Below are 18,130 nucleotides of genomic sequence, written 5' to 3'. Positions count from 1 at the left end.
AGGCAGGAGTCCAAGTTGTGACCAGTGATAGGGTCCGGTATCAGCAAACTCGATAAGACTTTGCTTGACTCAAGATTGGAATGCCAAAAGCAGGTCCTTTATATAGGCTGTGGGGTGTGGCTCCATGACTCAGCATTTATCCAGGCCTGCCCCACCCTTCCTTCTGCTGGCGTCGCCTCTCAGATCTCCGGAAGTGAGGGTCCTCCCACTTTGAATTGTCTTCAGCTGGATCTGCTGGCAGCTTCTGGGAAAGGGAGGGTTAAGAGGGAGTAGGCCCGGGTAATTCCACTACCTGGCTGGCTTCCTGCTCTGAAGGCTGAGCCAAAGGAGCACATGCTGTATGAGTGAGGTTTATCGGGCTTGTCCTCCCACTCTTGGCATCTTCTCTGGGCATGGGGCCAGGGCCGGGGGCTGGAGTCATGACAGACCGTTCATCTTCATTATCAGACTTGGAGTCTGATAAAAGGCCCGGTTGGAGACGGGAGGGGCCCGGCTGAGGAGAGGAGGGAGGACGAGTCACAACAGGTGGGATTCAGCTGGTTCGGATCGGTATGGGTGAACTGGTACTCTGATGATCAGCTGAGAGCAAACCGGTTTGCTCCGACGATCAGCTGGGCCTGCCCGCCCGCCCCTGGGCTATAACAACCTATATTTCCTTTGTTTGAAGCCCAGCTGATAGGCACAGCAGAGCAGATTGCCATGGCTCAGCTGTTTTACTCACTGGGGCTGCAGTACAAGGTAAGTTTTAGAGCGGTTTTCAAATGCAATGTGCGCGCGTGGGGCGTGTATTTGGTGCGCGTGTGCTCAGTGAACCGGTTGTCGCATCGGTTGAATCCCACCACTGTAAGACGAGGGCTTCTTGTTACTCAGCAAACCACACACCTTTGTGACTCACCGCAAGGATGCTACAGCAGCCCCCTTCTATCCTATGCCCCCATCCTGCCCCACTAGGTTCCCGCAGGCCTTGAGCCTTCTCCCCCTCGCCTCATCATGACTTGGTCTACTTACCTTTTCCGTAGATCTCCTTCGGGAAGCAGTAGATCCACCCCATGGCCTATTTATAGGGAATATAGGAATCCTACACTCACAATGCAATCCTATCTGGTCTTAACTGACAATGGAAATTGTAAGGGGGAAGCCAGTTTGATCTAGTGCAGTAATGGCTAATCTTTTTCGGACTGAGCGCCCAAAGTATGTGCACGAGCGTGAGAATGTGCAAAACGTGTGCCCAAACCCCCCAAATGCAATGCACACATGGCCCTGCACATGCACCCCTGCATGTGGCCCCCGCATATGCGTGTGTGCCCCCCACATGCAGCTCGCCCCCACGCATGCATGGCAGAGATCTGAAGACCAGTTGGCCAGCGGGAGGCGTGCGTGCATGCATGGCAGAGCTGAACTGGGACGACGGCTTGCGAGCCCACAGAGAGGGTGCTGTGCGCCACCTCTGCCAAGCGTGCCATAGGTTCGCCATCACGGTTCTAGTAGTTAAGGCACCGGGCTAAAAACTGGGAGGCTGTGAGTTCTAGTCCTGCCTTAAGGCACAAAAGCCAGCTGGGTGACTTTGGGTCAATCACCAAGAGACTGGGAGTTCTAGTCCTGCCTTAGGCACAAAAGCCAGCTGGGTGACTTTGGGTAATCACCAGGAGACTGGGAGTTCTAGTCCTGCATTAGGCACAAAAGCCAGCTGGGTGACTTTGGGTCAATCACCAGGAGACTGGGAGTTCTAGTCCCGCATTAGGCACAAAAGCCAGCTGGGTGACTTTGGGTCAATCACCAGGAGACTGGGAGTTCTAGTCCCGTCTTAGCCACAAAAGCCAGCTGGGTGATTTTGGGCCAATCACCAGGAGACTGGGAGTTCTAGTCCCGCCTTAGGCACAAAAGCCGGCTGGGTGACTATGGGCCAATAACCAGGTGACAGTGAGTTCTAGTCCTCCTTTAGGCATAAAATTTACATTCGGATGCTTGGCATCCAACTCATATTTTTGACGCTTGGGTGTCCTGGGGGGAGGGAGGTCACGTGACCCCCTTGTGCGACCTTCTCACAAGCAAAGTCCACGGGAAAGCCAGATTCACTGAACGACCATGCTATTAATTTAACAACTGCAGTTACTCGTTTGGCAACTGTGGCAAGGAAGGTCGTAAAATGGGGCTAAACTCACTTAACAAGCGTCTCACTTAGCAACATAAATTTTGGGGCTCCATTGCGGTCGTAAGTTAAGGTCTACCTGTATATTCAATTGCAGCCAACTCTCCGCTGCAGCCAGGAATACTGTCTTTCAGGCAAGCTGACAGTATTCATAAAACAAGATTTAACAATTAAAAAACCGAAGTTAGCAGCAGCCAAGGTAGAAAAAAATGTCAGAAGTGGTACCAAGGGAACAAATTCTGTGTTCAAAGCCTAAATATCGAACAACGAAGGGCATTTAGGCAAATATTTGAAAATCCGGAGATCATTCCACATCTCAAACAAATCAAAGAGGAAAAGAATAATATTTGTTTTCTTCGTTTTTTTCTTCTTCTGTGCATTTTAGAATAGAATAGAATAGAATTTTTTATTGGCCAAGTGTGATTGGACACACAAGGAATTTGTCTTGGTGCAGATGCTCTCAGTGTACATAAAAGAAAAGATACCTTCATCAAGGTTTTGCTCCTTCTTGTTCTCTCTCTATTGAAAAGATGCAACCAGTGACTTTTTTCAGATACACGGGAAGTAATCGTATTCTGTGCATAATGAATTTAAGTTAAATTAAATTAAATCCCATTTTATTTTGCCTCTGGGTCCTGCCACTCCTTTGTCACAGTTTTGGGGGAGTGCAGTCCTTAGGGTATCACCCACAAGCTAAGTTTAATCCTTTGAGCCCCAACACTGTGTGACGATGAACTCCAATTTTCCAAATCTACTTCAAAGATGATCGAAGATGGAAAAATGCTGAAATATCCACAGTTGAGGTGTGGACTGTGAAAATGGGAGAATTTGCAGAAATTGACCCGTTTCATTAGAGAAGGATGGAGAACTACTTTTATAACAGAGCTGGAAACCCTTTATGGACTTTTTGCCAAAATTGGACAAAAAAAAAGCCCCCTGATGATTTGGGGATTAATGGATGAAATATGGTTGTTGATTGTGAAACCAAGATATGTGGTATGGGAGAACAGAAACAGAGTTTTGCCATGCTTGTAACAGATTGGAAGCTCCTTCTGTGAATATTATTATTTTTCTTTTTTCTCCTTCATTGATTATTTTTCACTGTTTCTCTGATCCTTTCATATCTTTTTCTTTTTTCTAACTTTCCTTTTGTGCTATTGTGATTTTTAATCCTGCAGGATTTTTTCTTCGATAATAATTATATATTAAAAAGAACCACATTATCTAAGTCTTGAGTTGATAGGCTCCTCTATCTAGTCTTCTCAAAGTAATTTTTAGATGATAGATAATAGCTAGATAATAGAGATAGCTAGCTAGCTAGATGCTGGATAGATGATAGATAGCTATATAGCTAGATAACTGTGGATAGATGCTAGATAGATAACAGAGACAGATAAATACTAAAGACAAATAACAGAAAGAGATAGATAATATATATAAAATAAACAAAAGATAGATAGATAGATAGATAGATAGATAGATAGATAGATAGATAGATAGATAGATATACGCTGTTGATAGATACAAATACATAAAGAGAGATAAGAGATGATAGATATAGAGATAGATACTATATAGATAATAGACAGATAAATATTAAAGATAGATAACAGAAAGAGATAGATTTTATTATATATAAATAAATAAAATTATATATTAAAATAAATAACAGATAGAAACAGACACTTATTCAAATAGATAAAGACATAAGAGATAAGAGATCATAGAGATAGTGATAGATAGATATAGATGATAGATAGATAGATACAGTAGATAGATACAGATAGATATACTGTAAAGGTAAAGGTTCCCCTTGCACATATGCGCTAATCATTCCCGACTCTAGGGGGCAGTGCTCATCTCCGTTTCAAAGCTGAAGAGCCAGCGCTGTCCGAAGACGTCTCCATGGTCATGTGGCCAGCATGACTCAACGCCAAAGGCGCACAGAACGCTGTTACCTTCCCACCAAAGGTGGTCCCTATTTTTTCTACTTACATTTTTACGTGCTTTCGAAACTGCTAGGTTGGCAGAAGCTGGGACAAGTAAGGGGAGCTCACCCCGTTACACGGCAGGACTAGGGATTCGAACCGCTGAGCTGCCGACCTTTCGATCGACAAGCTCAACGTCTTAGCCCCTGAGCCACTGCATCCCTTAGATATACTGTAGATAGATACAGATAAAGAGAGGTAGGAGATGATAGAAAGATATAGAGATAGATGCTAGGTAGATAATATCCAGATAAATATTAAAGATAGATAAATGAAAGAGATAGATAGATAATATATAATTAAAATAAATAACCAATAGAAACAGACAGATACTTATTCAAATAGATAAAGAGAGAGAGACATAAGAGATAAGATAGATAGAAATAGAGATAGAGATAGAGATAGAGATAGATAGATAGATAGATAGATAGATAGATAGATAGATAGATAGATAGATAGATAGATAGATAGATGCCCATCAGAGCGTGGGGTTATCATAGTGCAAAATGTCTCTTGATTGCTCTGGCATCTTTGCAAATCCACTCTCAATCAAATCTGATAATTTAATTTCCCCTGTGTGCTAACTGCCGTGATGACATGATGGTAATGGTAATGATAACTGTTTCTGGCTGATGAGCATTTGTGGAACATCACATAGATCTTCCTGATTAGAGCTATATCGCTAACATCTCATGCCAGGTGGTATCCACACAGAGCCTATCTTCCTCAGCCTTAGCGACTTTAAGAGTTATACTGGCTGGGGAATTCTGGGAATTGAAGTCCACACCTCTTAGAATTGCCAAGGTTGCGAAACAATGGAATAGAACAGATCTGATAGAACAGGAGTCTGCAAACTTGGCTCTTTTAAGAGTTGTGGACTTCAACTCCCAGAATTCCTCTGGCTGAGGAACTCTGGGAATTGAAGTCCACAAGTCTTAAAAGAGCCAAGTTTGCAGATCCCTGTGATAGAGCAACAGTTCACCTGTGTTGTGCCTCGCCCGCCCTCCTCTCCTCAGCCGGGCCCCTCCCATCTCCTGCTATCTGAGCCAGAGACTGATAGTGAAGAAGAATGGCCTGGCATGCCTCCAGCCCCCAGCCCTGGCACCATGCCCAGACAGAATGAGCAAACAAACCTCCCTCCTACAGTGTGTGAGCACGAAGCCAGCCACGAGCTAGAATTGCCGGCAGCAGAGCAGGAGGATGAAAAGACACAGTGGACAGATCCCCGCTTCCGGAGAATGGAGAGGCGACGTCAGCAAAAGGAAGGGAGGGGCAGGCCTGGATAAGTGCTGAGTCATGGAGCCACACCCCATGGCCTATATAAAGGATCTGCTTTTTGGCATTCCTTGAGTCAAGCAAAGTCTCATCTGGTTGCTGAAGTCACACCTTGGATTCCTGCCTGCCCTGAGAACTCTGACAGGAATTTGGCAAAGCTGCAGAGGCTTCGTGGCCACGCTTGATACAGACTTCCCAGACCCGGCCGTCAGAGGAGGAGTGGGACACGACAACCTGCTACCATAAAGCCTAATCTGGCTGAGTTACCCAGGTCCCGACTCTGACCAAAAGCAAATGGAGACCGAGGCAACCAGCAGTACAGCCTGGGGGATTCTGGGAACTGAAGTCCACCGTTGCCAAGTCTAAAAAACACTGGCTCAACCATTGGGTGGTACTTACGCAATACTTAGCTTTATCTAGGAGATGTACTCAATCTTGACTGCTCTTTAGAACAGTGGTCTCCAACCCTGGCAACCTTTAAGACTTGTGGACTTCAACTCCCAGAATTCCTCAGCCAGCAAAGTCTTAAAGTTGCCGAGGTTGGAGACCACTGCTTTAAAAGGCCATATCCTGAAGACGAAACTCAAATACTTTAGCCATCTTATCAAAAGGAAGGACTCACTGGAGAAGAGCTGAATGCTGGGAAAGAAGAAGGAGACGGCAGAGAATGAGGTGGCTGGATGGAGTCACTGAAGCAGTCGGCGTGAGCTTAAATGGACTCCAGAGGATGGTAGAGGACAGGAAGGCCTGGAGGAACGTTGTCCATGGGGTTGCGATGGGTCGGACACGACTTTGCAACTAACAACAACAACAACAGGAGTTGTACATCCAGTGTCTCTCAACTTGAAGACTTGTGGACTTCAGGTCTCAGAATTCCCCACCCAGTGTTGTTGGAATTAAACCTGACACACGTCTTCAAGTTGCCAAAGCTGAGAAACATCTGGAGATGGTTGATCTGGACAATTGAGTAGGGCATTCTCACAAGATCTGTTAGTAACCAAAACTTACCGGTAATATTTTTTTAAAAAAAGATGAACATATCTACCCTCAAGATAAGTGACCTCCTTGTCTCCTTATCTATAAGGAGATAAGGAGACCTCCTTATAAATAAGGAGACCTCCTTATCTATAAGTGACCTCCTTATTTCCTCCTCCCAGAATTCTCAGCGGTACTTCCAGTGACTTGGGAATTTTGGGAACGAAGTCTATTCCATCTACTGAAAGATCTCCAGTTGTCCACGAAAGGTGATTGCCAAAGCACCCCAAGGCCTGCGAAGAAGCAATGGATGGAAACCAATCAAGGAGAGAACCAGCCTAGAACTAAACAGACCTAGAACTCCATAGACATAAACTAGAAGTAAGGAGACATTTCCTGACAATGAAAACAATTCATCAGTGGGACAACTTGCCTCCAGAAGTTGTGAATTCTCCAACACTGGAGACTTTTAAGAAGAGATTGGACAATCGTTTGCCTGGAATGGTATAGGGTCTCCTGCTTGACCAGAGGTTAGATTAGAACAATGGGCCTCCAACTTTGGCAACCTTAAGACTTGTGGACTTCAACTCCCAGAGTTCCTCAGCCAACAAAGTTGGCTGAGGAACTCTGAGAGTTGAAGTCCACAAGTCTTAAAGTTGCCAAGGTTGAAGACCCCTGGACTAAAAGACCTCCAAAGTTCCTTCCAACTGTGTTGTTCTATTATTATTCTCTTATTATTATTATTCTGTTATTAAATACAGACGCTTTCAAGATGCCACCAGACCAGACCTTCGGTCAGCTCGTCGAATCTTCTGTCAACGTTGGTCCTTCAGCAGAAGATTCCTCCCCTCTTTCGGTCCCCAGCATTTTCCGGGCTCCAAGAAGATTCCCTTTCAAACAGTTTTTCCAAGCCCAGATTTGGCTGGAAAGGAAGCAAGGAAGGATACATAGCAAATACATAGCAAAAAAGGCTCTAAGAGTTGTAAACCTAATCTTGCGTAGCTTCTTTTCCAAAAACTCTACACTACTAACCAGAGCATATAAAACATTTGCTAGACCAATTCTAGAATACAGCTCACCTGTTTGGAACCCTCACCACATCTCTGACATCAATACAATTGAGCGTGTCCAGAAATATTTTACAAGAAGAGTTCTCCATTCCTCTGAAAACAACAAAATACCTTATCCCACTAGACTTGAAATCCTGGGCTTGGAAAACTTGGAACTCCGTCGCCTTCGAGAAGACCTAAGCTTAACTCACAGAATCATCTATTGTAATGTCCTTCCTGTTAAAGACTACTTCAGCTTTAATTGCAATAATACAAGAGCAACCAATAGATTTAAACTTAATGTCAACCGCTTTAATCTAGATTGCAGAAAAGATGACTTCTGTAACAGAATCATCAGTGCTTGGAACACTTTACCTGACTCTGTGGTCTCTTCCCAAAATCCCAAAAGCTTTAACCAAAAACTCTCTACTATTGACCTCACCCCATTCCTAAGAGGACCATAAGGGGCGTGCATAAGCGCACAAACGTGCCTACCGTTCCTGTCCTATTGTTTTTCTTTTCTTCTTCCTATATATATGCTTATACCTTTATATACTATATAACCTATCTGTATGATAGTTACATATATTGTTGTGACAAAATAAAAAAAATAAAATAAAAATAAAAAAAAGGATAACAAGGGCCTTTCTCTCTTCCTATTCCTCTTCCCATTTTTGGGAATGCTGAATTTTTGGCCACCTCCAGGTGGCGCCGCAGTGTTGGTTTTGAAGCCGTTGGCAGGAAAGCCCAGCTCTGCAATTGTATATTATTTACTCTCCATCCATGCCTGATTTTTTTAGCAAGAAAATCTGGTTTTTATCAACATCCCATGCCAGGATGCTTGAGAGACCTGGGCAACGTTGCCCACTGAAGTAAAAAAAGAAGAAGAAAAAAAAGAAAGCTGGAAACAATTAAGCCGCTAGTCCCTCTTTTGTTAGCAATGTGTTTTGCAAGACGGACTTGGAAGGGATCGTGTTTAAGGGTCTTGGAAGCTTGGAATTAAAAAAAAAACCCAAATAAGGGTGAACTTGAAAGGGACGGAGAAAAAGAGCAGTTTTGCAAGAATCATTCTACACAAAGAGTCCTCGACTTAAAAGAGTCCACTTAGCGACCGTTCAAAGTTATAACGGCACTGGAAAAAAGCGAGTTATGACCTTTCCCCACACTTACGACTGTTGCAGCGCCTCTGTGATTCACGCGCTTAAAATTCAGACACTTGGTAACTGTCTCGTATTTATGACGGTTGCAGTGTCCCGGGGTCACGTGAACCCCTTTTGCGACCTTTTGACGAGCAAGCCAGATTCAGCCCAGTTAATAATTTAACACCTGCAGGAATTCATTTCACAGCTGTGGCAAGAAAGGTTGTAAAAACGGGGCAAAACTAGAAATCCAGCAGGTTTTGACGGGTTCTGGAGAAACCGGTAGCGGAAATTTTGAGCAGTTTGGAGAACCGACAAATACCACCTCTGGCTGGCCCCAAAGTAAGGTGGGAATGGAGATTTTGCAGTATCCTTCCCCTGCCACGCCCCCCCCAAGCCACACCCACAGAACCGGTAGTAAAAATAATTGGCTTTCACCACTGGGCAAAACTCACTTAACAAATGTCTCATTTAGCAATACACATTTTGGGCTCAGGTGACTGTAAGTTGAGGACTAAATATGAGGTAGTGGTGTGTGGCGGCGGCCAAAAAAGCCGATGCAATCCTAAACTGCATTAACAGAGGGATAGAATCAAGATCAAAGGAGGTACTAATACCACTCTATAAAGCCTTAGTAAGACCATGTTTAGAGTCCTGCATCCAGTTTTGGTCACCACACTATAAAAAGAGATGTTGAGACTCTAGAAAGAGTGCAGAGAAGAGCAACCAGGATGATGAAGGGACCGGAGGCTAAAACATACGATGAACAGCTGCAGGAACTGGGCATGGCTGGTCTAGTGAAGAGAAGGACCAGGGGAGACATGATAGCAGTCTTCCAATATTTGAGGGGCTGCCACAGAGATGAGGGGATCAAGCTATTTTCCAAGGCACCTGAAGGCAGGACAAGGAATAATGGATGGAAAATGACCAAGGAGAGATTCAACCTGGAAATAAGGAGAATTTTTCTGACAGTGAGAAGAATCCACCCATGGAACAGAAGTTGCCTTCAGAAGTTGTGGGAGCTTCATCCCTGGAGACTTTCAAGAAGAGACTGGACTGCCCTCTGTCAGTAATGATGTAGGGTCTCCTGCTTGGGTGGGGGGTTGGACTAGATGACCTACAAGGACCCTTCCCACTCTATTCATCCGTTAATCTGACTGCCTGTAACGTTCTTCCACAGCCTCTTGCCCACGTTCTGTCCAGCGCAAAATAAAGGGATTTCATTTGTTGCATCTTCAATTGCATTCCACGATCAGACCGATTGGTGCTGGGATGTTGTGCGAGTATTTCAGAGGTTATAAGGAGCAGCTAGCGAGGTTTTGGCCTTGCGGAGGTGGGTGCCTTCTCTCTTTTAATATATCGGTTTCCGGCAAGGGGCGAACAGCGGCATTGTATAGAAAGACTCGGAAATCTATAGAATGATCGGCGTTTTTAGGCAAAGCATGACATGCCTGTGTTATTTTTAACATGCTTAATATACACTTTCCCTAGGCACTGTACTGTATATAATGCCTCCTAGGCATCAGGCAGAATGACAAGAACCCATGCGGCAATGGTGTCATGAAAAGGGTTAGGGTTATGATTACAGGTAGGGTTGAAAAGGCCTCTATGAAATGAAATAAGAAATACAAAATAAAGTACAGGACTTTCTTACCGAAAAGAACAACAACAAGAGAAAAAGACCAACACTGAACTACCTGTTACCACAAAGAAGGCTAGAGTGGCATTTTAGCAGGAGTACTTTACATTGGAGATAAATTCCTTGTTCTGTTCTGTTCTGTTCTGTTCTGTCATATCCTACCCTACCCTACCCTACCCTACCCTACCCTACCCTACCCTACCCTACCCTACCCTACCCTACTCTATTCTATTCTATTCTATTCTATTCTATTCTATTCTATTCTATTCTATTCTATTCTATTCTATTCTATTCCTTATCCCATCCCATCCCATCCCATCCCCTATTCTATTCTATTCTGTCCTGTCCTGTCCTGTCCTGTCCTGTCCTGTCCTGTCCTACCCTACCCTACCCTACCCTACCCTACCCTATTCTACCCTACCCTATCCTACCCTACCCTACCCTACCCTACCCTACTCTATTCTATTCTATTCTATTCTATTCTATTCTATTCTATTCCATCGCATCGCATCCCATTCCCTATTCTATTCTATTCTATTCTATTCTATTCTATTCTATTCTATTCTATTCTATTCATTCCATTCTATTTTTTGCTGGTTTGTCTTTTCACATTGCATTGAATGCCTAGGAAATGTATGAAATATTAAGCATCTCATACATTGACATCCAATTTTTGGCATTCTATAAATTTCCCAGGCATTCTCTATAAAATGCCTAATTTCACACATTGACAGTAACATATACACCAGGGGGGTGGCATCCGTCATGCGCTTCACCGGAGAAGAAGTCTCAAGCAAACAGTGGCAGCCGAATGAATGTTAGAATCAACTTCCAAGCATTTTTTCCCACCTACTTCTCACTTCTGTATCCCAAAAAGCCACTTAGATTCACAGAATTGTAGAATGATGATGTTGGAAGGGACCTTGAAGGTTTTCTAGTTCAACCCCAACAAATCCATTACTTAGGAAGCAATAAAGCTGGGATCAAAATCTAATAGATCAATGGATTTTTATCCTGCCATTATTACTTTATAAGTAACTTAAGGCCGTGAACATATCTAATCCTCCTGCCTCTTCCTCTTTCTGTGAGGTGGGTTTGCCTGAGAGAGAGAGGGACAGCCCCAAAGTCAAATAATCTACATTATGCCATAGGTGGGACTAGAACTCACCGTCTCCTGGTGATTGGCCCAAAGTCACTCAGCCTGCTTCCATGCTAAAGGTGGGACTAGAACTCACTGTCTCCTGGTTTCTAAACCAACTTCTTAACCACTAGATCAAACTGGTTTATGATTGGTGTATAATTAAATAATGACATATAGTAAATAAAAGCAAAACAAACAGAACCTGTGTTACAATTAGATTTTAACCATAATTTCAATTCCAGGAATGTTTTATGAAATCTCAGCAGGAGTCTTATAAAAGGCAAGTAGTGTGGGATTGCAGCTTATAATTTTCTTGGCAAGAAAAGGCAAAGATAAGATAGTGTGGGAAGAAATATATTTACACTTCCCAGCTTGGCTTCTGAGAAACTGGCATGTTTGATCAACTGTGTGCACAGGTCCTGTCTAGGTTATGGTCCCTGGCTAACTTTTTTAGGACTACTTATCTGGTTACCATGCAGATGGGAGACCACCAAGAAATCCCAGAGAGAAAGATTGGGAGGTTCAAAAAAACTTCCATAAAAAAACCCCAATGGCAAACCACTTTTAGTGTTGGTAAACTGTCCCAGCTCAGTATGTTATAAATGTAGTAGTAAATAAATACAATTTGTTTATTATTATAATTGTACCACTATGAGTTGGCTGGCAGCAACTTGGCTATTGTGAATTGGCTGCGGTGAATTGGCCACGGCAATTTTGCTATGGAGAGTTGGCCATGGTGAGTTGGCCATGATGAGTTGGCCGTGATGAGTTGGCCCTGGTAACTTGGTCGTGGTGAGTTGGCCGTGATGAGTTGGCCATGATGAGATGACCTTGATGAATTGGCCATGATGAGTTTACTGTGGTGAGTTAGCCTTAGTAAGCTGGTCATGGTGAGATGGCCATGATGAGATGGCAATGGTGAGTTGGCCATGATGAGTTTGCTGTGGTGAGTTGGTTGTGGTGAGTTGGCCGTGATGAGTTGGCCTTGGTGAGTTGGCCATGATGAGACGGCAGTGGTGAGTTGGCCATGATGAGTTGGCTGTGATGAATTGGCCATGATGAGTTCGCTGTGGTGAGTTGGTCGTGGTGAGTTGGCCTTAGTGAGTTGGTCATGGTGAGATGGCCTTGGTGAGTTGGTCATGAGTTGGTTGTGCTGAGTTGGCCATGATGAGTTGGCCATGTTGAGTTGGCTACAGCAAGTTGGTTGTGCTGAGTTGGCTGTGGTGAGTTGGCTGTGGTGAGTTGGCCATGACAAATTGTCATAGATCCGCCCACATTGGACCCAGATTGCCTTTTCTCACCGAACATTTACCAGGCTGGGCCGGGTGAGGGGCGGCTATCAACCGGCCAAGCTCCCTTCTGCAAGGCATAGAGAGCAGACATTGAATAACCTGGCTTTTTCTGTACAGCAGCTGCCTGGGGAAGGTGAATCATTCCATTCATTGTATTTCTGAGTTTCCCCTGCCTTTTTTTTTTTTTTTGCCTTGTCAGTCTGCTGAGTGTTTATTACTGCTCGGCTTTTTTCCCCACCTGGCATTCATTTCTGTGAATGAAAACAAATGGCCGCGTGCAAGAGGCAGGAGATAAAAGAATAATCAGCGCGCTTTATAAGCCACCTTTGAAAATCAAATCACAATATTAAAAAAAAAAAGAAGGAGCTTTGAAGCTGCCATCCATCTCCCAGCTCTCTCAGCCATTAGAGGACAAGGACCCTCGTCCAAGGGGAGAGATAATACTTGCTTCCAGGAAAATATCGTTTTTGTTTTGTTTGCGACAAAAGAAATACAGAGGCATGAACGCTCAGTTGCAAACACAACAGGGGGCGAATTCTCCATCTGCCACCTTCTGCCCTCACTAACATGGACCTGGTCCTCAGGATGAGTTGGCCATGGTGAATTGGCCATGATGAGTTGGCCATGATGAGTTGGCCATGGTGAGTTGACCATGGTGAGTTGGCCATGGTAAATTGGCTTGAATTGCTGAAAGGTGTTACAAAACGGAGGGGATTTAAATTGATCTGATCCTCAGCTCTGGTTTGTTCACGTATAAGAGGCCAAGGGGAGATCATTCTGCTTGGGACAGAATGGTGGGTGTTTTGGATGACGAATGATGCTGAGAAGCGGCCTCAGAAATGGGACTTTGGAAAAGGGGGAACATGGAATTTCCTTCCCCAAAATGTCCTGAGAAGAATGTGAATCTCTAGATGGGTTTTGCAGTTGAGGAAGGGAGGGAGGGAGGGAGGGGGAAAGGAAAAGTCGAAGAGAAGAAAAAGGGAAGAAAGGAAGGAAAGAAAGAGTGAGGGAAGAAGGAAGGAGGGAAGGAGGGACCCAGATTGTTGGGGGGGGGCAATAAGTTGACTTTGTAAAAAATATACAAATAGAATGAGACTATTGCCTTATACACTGTAAGCCGCCCTGAGTCTTCGGAGAAGGCGGGATATAAATTCAAATAAAAAAAAAAAGAAGGAAAGAAGAAGAAGGAAAAAGAAGGAAAGAAAGAAGGAAGAAAAAAGAAAAGGGCGGGAAGGAGAAAGAAATGAAGGAAAGAAGGAGGGAGGGGAGAAGGAAGGAAGGAGAAAGGAAGGAAGGGTGAGAGGGAGGGAAGGAAGGAAGGAAAAAGAAGGAAGGAAGGGAAGAAGGAAGGAAGGAAGGGTGAGGGGGAAGAAGGAAGGAAAAAGAAGGAAGGAAGGAAAAAGAAGGAAGGAAGGGAAGAAGGAAGGAAGGGAGAGGGGGGAAGAAGGAAGGAAGGAAGGAAGGAAGGAAGGAAGGAAGGAAGGAAGGGTGAGAGGAAGAGCGAGAGGGAGGGCAAGAGGGAGAGAGGAGAAAGAAAGAAAGAGGGAAGGAAGGAGGAAACAAGGAAGACAAGAAAGATTCAACACTTGTTCACAATACCCCTGAAAATAAACAGAAGTCTTTTTTGGAAGAGGAAGAAAAGGTTTGTGAAGTCACAAGACAAATTTTGGCTCAGCATTCTACCAGTGACAATGAAACACACACACAAGCACACACAGATAGAGGCATAGATAGACTGTATTCTTTCTCAAAGTCAGCCTCTCTCTTTTCAACTTGGACAACCCAACCGATCTGGAAGATATCAGATTAAAAATGCTTTTCCCGGTCTGGTTTTACCGCAACCAGGCTAGGCTAGTCCCTCCTGCTTTCTCCTGGGTCGCCCCCCCCCCACCCTCATTTGCACAAGTCATTTGCACAAGGGCTGGGAAGTGGCTCAACAGGCTAATGCAGTCTGTTATTAACACACAGCTGCCTGCAATTACAATTACTGCAGGTTCGAGTCCCACAAGGCCCAAGGTTGACTCAGCCTTCCATCCTTTATAAGGTACGTAAAATGAGGACCCAGATTGTTGGGGGCAATAAAAGTTGACTTTGTATATAATATACAAATGGATGAAGACTATTGCCTTACACACTGTAAGCCGCCCCGAGTCTTCGGAGAAGGGCGGGATATAAATTCAAATAAAAAAAAAACTCAACACTTTATTTCTATTTTCTAAGACCACCATCCCCACGTAACCGCTCTGGCGCATAAGGATTGCCTCTTGTATGGAGCGACCGGGCACCTCCGGCTGCGTTCTGCAAAACTCTTTGCAAAATATGAGCTGTGATTTTATTTTTTCTTCTCTTTTTGTTTCTTTGCTGGGCATAGAAACAGTAATAGAATAATAATGACATGCGTAGGCTGGAGTGGCTTTTCGAGAAAGCAGTAAAAACAAGTATGATTGGCAGAAAGCAGTCATGTTAAAAAAAAACACAACAACCACCGCGGCCTGCCTAAGAGTTTATTTCCAAATAATTAAAACCTAGCCCCTCTTTACAATTCCATCAAAGTGGAATTAATCGTTATTATTTGACGGATGGATTGATGGCTTGATTAAGGGCCGTCATAGATTTTTGTCCAGAATCCTTCCAAAGGTGAACTTATAACTGCTTTAATGAAGTCCATCCGCTTAGCTGCTATCCATCTTCTCCTCCTTGGTCAACTTATTTGTCAAAAGCCCCTGAAGGCAGGACAAGAAGCAACGGATGGAAACTGATCAAGGAGAGAAGCAACCTAGAACTACGGAGGAATTTCCTGACAGTGAGATACAATTAATCAGCGGAACGACTTGCCACCAGAACTTCACTGGAGGTTCTAAAGAAGAGACTGAACAGTCACCTGTCTGAAATGGTATAGACCAGGGTCTCCTGCTTGAGCAGGGGGCTGGACTAGAAGACCTCCAAGGTCCCTTCCAGCTCTATTCTGATTTACTTTATCTTAATCTGATGGACTTCGTGCCATCAAGTTGGTGTCAACCTTTAGTGGCGCCGTGGCGCGGTGGTTAGAGTGCAGTATTGCAGGCTACTTCTGCTGACTGCCGGCTGCCTGCAATTTAGCAGTTTGAATCTCAACAGGCTCAAGGTTGACTCAGCCTTCCGTCCTTCCGAGATGGGTAAAATGAGGACCCAGATGGTTAGGGGCAAGAGGCTGACTCTGTAAACTGCTTAGAAAGGGCTGGAAAGCACTACGAAGTGCTTTATAATCTAAGTGATCTTGCTAAGTGAGAAGGAAGGAAGGAAGGAAGGAAGGAAGGAAGGAAGGAAGGAAGGAAGGAAGGAAGGAAGGAAGGAAGGATGGATCCTGGTGGCACAATGGTTAGGATGCAGTATTTCAGGCTGACTCTGTCGACTGCCAAGAGTTCGAGTTTCACTGGCTCAAGGTTGACTCAGCCTTCCATCCTTCCGAGGTGGGTAAAATGAGGACCCAGATTGTTGGGGGCGAGAGGCTGACTCTGCAAACCGCTTAGAGAGGACTGTAAAAGCACTGTGAAGCGGTATATAAGTCGAAGGGCTTATATACTATCTAAGCTTTTGCTGGTGACCGCATAGGTAGATGTTTTCCAAGACCTGGTTCTCCAGGTCTTCCAACAGCAGGGGTGGGGAACCAAGGCCCGCTTATGACTTGTGGACTTCAACTCCCAGAATTCCTGAGCCAGCATGTCAAAAGGTCACAAAAGGCTGGCTCAGGTATTCTGGGAGTTGAAGTCCACAAGTCATAAAGGGGCCATCATTCCCCACCTCTGTCCAATAGTGTCCGAAACGTCTACTTTATTGGTAGTCAACCTCTTCTCTTCTCTTCTCTTCTCTTCTCTTCTCTTCTCTTCTCTTCTCTTCTCTTCTCTTCCCTTCCCTTCCCTTCTCTTCTCTTCTCTCTTCTCTTCCCTTCCCTTCCCTTCCATTCTATCTTCTCTTCTCTTCTCTTCTCTTCTCTTCTCTTCTCTTCTCTTCTCTTCTCTTCTCTTCTCTTCTCTTCTCTTCTCTTCTCTTCTCTTCCCTTCCCTTCCCTTCCCTTCCCTTCCCTTCCATTCCATTCCATTCCATTCCATTCTAGTCTTCTCTTCTCTTCTCTTCTCTTCTCTTCTCTTCTCTTCTCTTCTCTTCTCTTCTCTTCTCTTCTCTTCTCTTCTCTTCTCTTCTCTTCTCTTCTCTTCTCTTCTCTTCTCTTCTCTTCTCTTCTCTTCTCTTCTCTTCTCTTCTCTTCTCTTCTCTTCTCTTCTCTTCCTCTTCTCTTCTCTTCCTTCCTTCCCTTCCTTCCTTCCCTTCCATTCCATTCTCTTCTCTTCTCTTCTCTTCTCTTCTCTTCTCTTCTCTTCTCTTCCCGTCCCTTCTCTTCTCTTCCCTTTCATTTTATCATGTCTGGGTAAGACCGCACTTGGAATATTGCATCCAGTTTGGGTTGCCCTGATATAAAACAGATGTTGAGACTCTAGAAAGAGTGCAGAGAAGAGCAACGAAGAGGATTTTAGAGGACTGGAGGCCAAAACATATGAAGAACGGTTGCAGGAACTGGGTATGTCTAGTTTAATAAAAAGAAGGACTAGGGGAGACATGATAGCAGTCTTCCAGTATTTGAGGGGCTGCCCCAAAGACGAGGGGGGTCAACCTATTCTCCAAAGCATCTGAGGGCAAGACAAGAAGCAATGGATGGATCACATCAAATACCTGTACAATTAGCACAGGGCCCCCCCAAGGCTGTGTGCTCTCCCCACTTCTCTTCTCTCTGTATACCAATGACTGCATCTCCAATGATCCATTTGTTAAGCTACTGAAGTTCGCAGATGACACAACAGTGATTGGTCTCATTCGAGACAATGACGAATCCGCATATAGACGAGAGGTCGAACAACTAGCCTTGTGGTGCAACCAAAACAATCTGGAACTGAACACACTCAAAACTGTAGAAATGGTGGTAGACTTTAGGAAAAACGCTTCCATACTTCCACCTCTCACAATACTTGACAACACAGTATCAACAGTAGAAACCTTCAAATTTCTGGGTTCTATCATATCGCAAGATCTCAAATGGACAGCTAATATCAAAATCATCATTAAAAAAGGACAACAAAGAATGTTCTTTCTGCGCCAACTCAGTAAGCTCAAACTGCCCAAGGAGCTGCTGATCCAATTCTACAGAGGAATTATTGAGTCTGTCATTTGCACCTCTATAACTATCTGGTTCGGTTCTGCAACCCAACAAGAAAAACACAGACTTCAGAGGATCATTAGAACTGCAGAAAAAATAATTGCTACCAACTTGCCTTCCATTGAGGACCTGTATACTGCATGAATCAAGAAGAGGGCCGTGAAAATATTTGCAGATCCCTCACATCCTGGACATAAACTGTTTCAACTCCTACCCTCAAAACGATGCTATCGAGCACTGCACACCAGAACAACTAGACACAAGAACAGTTTTTTCCCGAAGGACATCACTCTGCTAA

The 18,130-nt window shown here is 44.3% G+C and overlaps 1 protein-coding gene across 1 annotated transcript in view; it reads left to right on the top strand.

Moving 5' to 3' along the window:
* The window catches only part of PLXNA4 (plexin A4), a 703,335-nt gene that overhangs the window by 22,752 nt on the left and 662,453 nt on the right, over window positions 1–18,130 (top strand). Inside the window, exon 2 of the mRNA XM_058190650.1 lies at window positions 668–738. Within this exon, the coding sequence (XP_058046633.1) occupies window positions 700–738 (39 nt within the window). The 5' untranslated portion in view covers window positions 668–699. The remainder of the gene's footprint in view (window positions 1–667; window positions 739–18,130) is intronic.

This window comes from Ahaetulla prasina, chromosome 7 (assembly GCF_028640845.1).
Source record: "Ahaetulla prasina isolate Xishuangbanna chromosome 7, ASM2864084v1, whole genome shotgun sequence".
In the NCBI taxonomy this organism is placed as follows: domain Eukaryota; kingdom Metazoa; phylum Chordata; class Lepidosauria; order Squamata; family Colubridae; genus Ahaetulla; species Ahaetulla prasina.
Note: the sequence above shows the minus strand (reverse complement) of the source record. Positions and strands in the feature narration are given on the sequence as shown.